At 49.0% G+C, this 5000-nt stretch overlaps 1 protein-coding gene across 1 annotated transcript in view; it reads left to right on the top strand.

Annotated features, from left to right (window-relative positions):
• Positions 1 to 4602, top strand: part of vstm4a (V-set and transmembrane domain containing 4a) — an 11800-nt gene extending 7198 nt beyond the window's left edge. Inside the window, exons 6-8 of the mRNA XM_042709591.1 lie at positions 412 to 635; positions 1869 to 1942; positions 3188 to 4602. Coding sequence (XP_042565525.1) covers positions 412 to 635; positions 1869 to 1942; positions 3188 to 3304 — 415 coding nt within the window. The 3' untranslated portion in view covers positions 3305 to 4602. The remainder of the gene's footprint in view (positions 1 to 411; positions 636 to 1868; positions 1943 to 3187) is intronic.
• Positions 4603 to 5000: the final 398 nt, after the last annotated feature.

Raw genomic sequence — 5000 nt, 5'->3', positions numbered from 1 at the left:
CCACGCCTCTCATTTAGAACCCTTAACCTGCAGAGATCCGCTGCATCTTATTTCTGAGAGGCTAAAGGGCGTGTCTGTGAGGGGGAGGAAGGCCGGAGTGAGGTGGGGTTATTTGAGCTCTTTGGTCTGTCTGCTTGGGTAGAGGGCCCTAGTTCTCAGCTCCATGGCACTCTGCCCCCGCCTCTATACTGTGGTTCTCCATGTCTCTCTTCAGAAGCCCTGCATAGTGCTGTGCTTTAGAATGTGTGTGTGTGTGTGTGTGTGTATGTGTGTGTGTGTGTGCGTGTGTGTGCGTGCTTTAGAATGTGCTAAGAAATTAACATTGTGATTCCCCCATATCTCTCCTTCCATCTCTCTCCCCTTCTCCCTCCCTCTCTCAATCTCTCCCTCCATCCCTCCCTCTGTGTTTAGCTCGGGGGAGACTGTGACGACTGTGACGAGTGTGGCGAGTGAGGCCAGCAGAGGCAGTATAGGGGGCAGTGCGGAGGGTATTAAGGGGGGAATGAATGGGGGCAGTAGGAACCTTGTTATCCCTGTGGGCAGCGTCTCCTCTGCAAGGCCACACAGGAAACAGAAGAGACACAAACACCACCCGCCCGACCCCCACGACGCCCCCCCACTGGTTCCCGCTAAAGGTGAGCTGTCCCCGCATGGAGACACACTGCATGCCTCTCTGTCCTCACAGCGTCCCCTGTCTGCATGGAGACACACTGCATGCCTCTCTGTCCCCACAGCGCCCCCTGTCTGCATGGAGACACTCTTCATGCCTCTCCGTCTCTTTACTGTCCATCTCAACTCTTCTCTTCTTTCTCCTCTTCTTTTCTCTTCTCTTCTGAGATCTCTATCTCTCTTCTCCTCTTCACTCTCTTCTATATCACTCCCCTCCCCTCTTCTCTTCTCCTCACACACTTTCTCCCTTTCTGCAGGTTTCTCCTTTTCTTTCCTAATGGGTGTGTGCTCAACCCCAGCTCTTTCAGGACTCTCTCTTTCTTTCTTTCTCTCTCTCTCATTCTGTATTCTTTCTCTCTCTCTTGTATCTCTACCTCTCTCTGGTTTGGTGTTTAGCATGTCTTGATTTATTTCTTGAGTGTTTCCTTTTTCACTGATAATAAAGTAAACTTTTCTCTCTCTCTCTTTTCTCTCTCTCTCTCTCTCTTTTCCCTCTACCTCTCCCCACCCCATTCTTTTGGCTCCTCCTCACTCCTGGTGTGGGTGTAATCAACTTCCTTCTGAGATATCTGATTGGCTGCAGTGATCCAACTGCATGTGCTATACATTCGAGCTGCGTGATTGGCTGAAGGCTGGTGATTGGCAGCTGCTAAACTGTGTCTGGAGTCAGGAGACTGGGTTCTGCCCTCCCTCTGCTCAACATCTGGAAATACTTTTAGCTTCTCTGCCAAACATGAGCCTCTAAAGCCTACATGCACTGCCCACAGCTATCTCCACTTAAACACTACACAACACTACACTAGACAACACAACACAACACTAGACAACACAACACAACACTAGACAACACAACACAACACAACACTAGACAACACAACACTAGACAACACAACACATCACTAGACAACACAACACAACACAACACTAGACAACACTACACTAGACAACACAACACAACACACTGTCTGTCTCTGTCTCTGTCTCTCTGTCTCTGTCTCTGTCTCTGTCTCTGTCTCCTATCCTTTCCTCTCCTCTCCTCCTCTCTCTCCTCTCCTCATGCCCTTATTCCTCTTCTCCTCTCTCCTGCCCTCCAATGATCTTGCATGTTTAAGAACTCAGTTACTGCATGTTTTAATACTTAAATTGATGAGTTGTTTGAAGTGATTCTTAAAGTCAGGAGTCTCTCCTCGTGTCTCCAGCTCCTCGCATTCAGAAACCACAGAAACCACGCAGAACCAAACTCCTCAAGGCCCAGCCTCGACGGACAGCAGTGGTGAGGAAACACACACACACTCATATTCTCACCATTACATATAAATACACACACACACTTAAAGACATGCACACACACACACACACACACACACACACACACACACACACTCATATTCTCACCATTACATATAAATACACACACACACTTAAAGACATGCACACACACTGACCCTTAAACACAAACACACACACAGACATAGACACAAACATTATCATCACAAGCACAGGATAAAACCTCTAACTAAACAAACAGTAATGAAGATAAAACTTTCCTCTTATTGAATCTTTCCTCTTCAGGTGTCTGTGTCTGTGTCTGTGTCTGTGTCTGTGTCTGTGTCTGTGTCTGTGTCTGTGTCTGTGTCTGTGTCTGTGTCTGTGTCTGTGTCTGTGTCTGTGTCTGTGTCTGTGTCTGTGTCTGTGTCTGTGTCTGTGTCTGTGTCTGTGTCTGTGTCTGTGTCTGTGTCTGTGTCTGTGTCTGTGTCTGTGTCTGTGTCTGTGTCTGCTTCAGTGCTAATGTTAGTAATTGTATGTGTGTTTAAATGTAGTGGGGAGTTCTGGTGTGTTTTTCCGTGTGTTGTGTGTTAGCTCATTGCCTCCTTCAGTGCTAATGTTAGTAATTTTATGTGTGTTTACATGTAGCGGGAGCTCTGGTGTGTTGTGTGTTAGCTCATTGCCTCCTTCAGTGCTAATGTTTGTAATTGTATGCGTGTTTACATGTAGCGGGGAGCTCTGGTGTTTTTCCGTGTGTTCGCCACTCAGATTACTGGGCCCTGAAACTGCAGACAGAAATCAGGCGTCGTCTCCGAGGCCTCGTGGTGACTGCTGTTATTGCTGCACTTATGAGTGGGCTAATTTTATTTGGTTTTATTGCTTTCTACAACACAATCATTTATTTAGCATGGCCCAGGTATTATTGCATTAGCTGAGCTTCAAAGTACAGAAACAGGAAAAAGAGAGTGCAGAGCAGATCAGTGTTTTCTTCTCCAGAATCTCTCCCTCTGTCTCTCATTCACACACACTCATACACACACACACTCACTCACTCACTCACTCATGCAGGCACCCATACACACACACACTCTCTCATAAACACACACACTCTCACTCATGCACGCACACGTGTTTATGAGAGAGCGACTGTGTGTGTGTTTTTGTGTGTAAGAGTGTGTGTGTGTGTGTGTGTCTGTTATGCGAGATAACACACAGTCATCCCTCCAACCTCTCTCCCTCGGTCTCTCTGCAGGTGGATGACAGTCTGACCTACGCTGAGCTGGAGCTGGTCAAGGCCAAGCCTGAGCCCACAGCAGAGCCCACAGCCAGCAGCTCCGGCACCGTCTACGCCCAAATCCTCTTCACCTAACGCCGGCACCGTCTACGCTCAAATCCTCTTCACCTAACGCCCGTATACGCTCAAATCCTCTTCACCTAACGCCCGTATACGCTCAAATCTTCTTCACCTAACGCCGGCACGTCTACACCCAAATCCTCTTCACCTAACGCCGGCACCGTCTACGCCCAAATCCTCTTCACCTAACGCCACCACCGTTTACGCCCAAATCAAGACCCAACAGATCACCAGATCCCTTTCCACGAGTACGCCCAACAGATCTTAAAAGCGCCGCTGTAAACACGTGTGTGTGTTTCTCTCACCTTCAGGAGTGGTCTTCAGCCCAGGATACTGTACACACATGAACCTGAACCTACTCCTGTCTATATGAACTCTGTTTATTTATGAATATTTGTTACCACTATGTCTGTACCTGTGTATGAGAGGTGTATGTGTGTACGTGTGAGAGAGAGAGAGAGATATGTATGTGTGAGAGAAAGTGTGCGTGTGTAATAACGATTTTGTACCAGGTCTTATAATAGACCAATACTGACCAAATACGCTGTAATATTGAGCTTGTGATAGGAAGAGAGATGACAGAGTATGTAAAGAGGCTTTAACCCCAGGATGGATGCTGGACCCAGCTGGACGCTGCATTAACCAGACCTGCCCTTCATCTCCTCTGAGTCCTTATGGCGGACAAACCTAACCAGCCCCTCATGTGCAGACATACACACTAACCAGGCAGCAGCACATGCTGCGAGGACCCGGCCCAGATGCGGCGCTTATACAGCCCTGATTTGGCTCTGATGTGGTCCTGATGCGGCCCTGATGCGGCCCTGATGTTGGCTCTGATGCGGCCCTGATGTGGTCCTGATGCGGCGCTGATGCAGCCCTGATGTGGCCCTGATGCGGCCCTGATGTTGGCTCTGATGCGGCCCTGATGTTGGCTCTGATGTCGCCTCTGATGTCGCCTCTGATGCAGCCCTGATGTGGTCCTGATGCGGCCCTGATGCGGCCCTGATGTTGGCTCTGATGCGGCCCTGATGTGGTCCTGATGCGGCGCTGATGCAGCCCTGATGTGGCCCTGATGCGGCCCTGATGTTGGCTCTGATGCGGCCCTGATGTTGGCTCTGATGTCGCCTCTGATGTCGCCTCTGATGCAGCCCTGATGTGGTCCTGATGTGGTCCTGATGTCGCCTCTGATGTTGGCTCTGATGCAGCCCTGACTTGCGGGAGCTCTCGGAGGGCTGCAGGACGCTGTATATGACGTATTTAATGAGAGCTCACTGCATACTCACAGAAATAAAGACATTCTTTTGTCATCCATACAACACAACTCCCTGTGTCTGCAGAGGAAAGATGAAGGCATAAATCCACAGAGGGAGAGAAAGATGGGGGGAGGGAATGAGAGAGAGTGAGAGGAAAAGGGAGGGGAGTCTTTTTTATCTCTCTCTCTCTCTCTCTCCCTCCCTCTCTCTCCCTCCCTTCCTCTCTCTCAAAGCCAATGGCTGTGATGAACCTGGTAATGGCTCCATTTATTAAAATTATACTAATAGTAATCAGGCGGCATAATTAGCTTTACAGTGGAGCCTAATTGGGTTAGGCTACAAGATGGTCCTGGCTTGGTGGCGTAATTCATTTGATTAAATTATTCACAGAGGCCTGACGCTCTGACATTTCACGCCGTAAAGAGGGGCGGAGCGGGAGAGAGAAGATGGAGTCGGAG

The sequence above is a fragment of the Clupea harengus genome, chromosome 13 (genome assembly GCF_900700415.2).
Source record: "Clupea harengus chromosome 13, Ch_v2.0.2, whole genome shotgun sequence".
NCBI lineage: Eukaryota > Metazoa > Chordata > Actinopteri > Clupeiformes > Clupeidae > Clupea > Clupea harengus.
Note: the sequence above shows the minus strand (reverse complement) of the source record. Positions and strands in the feature narration are given on the sequence as shown.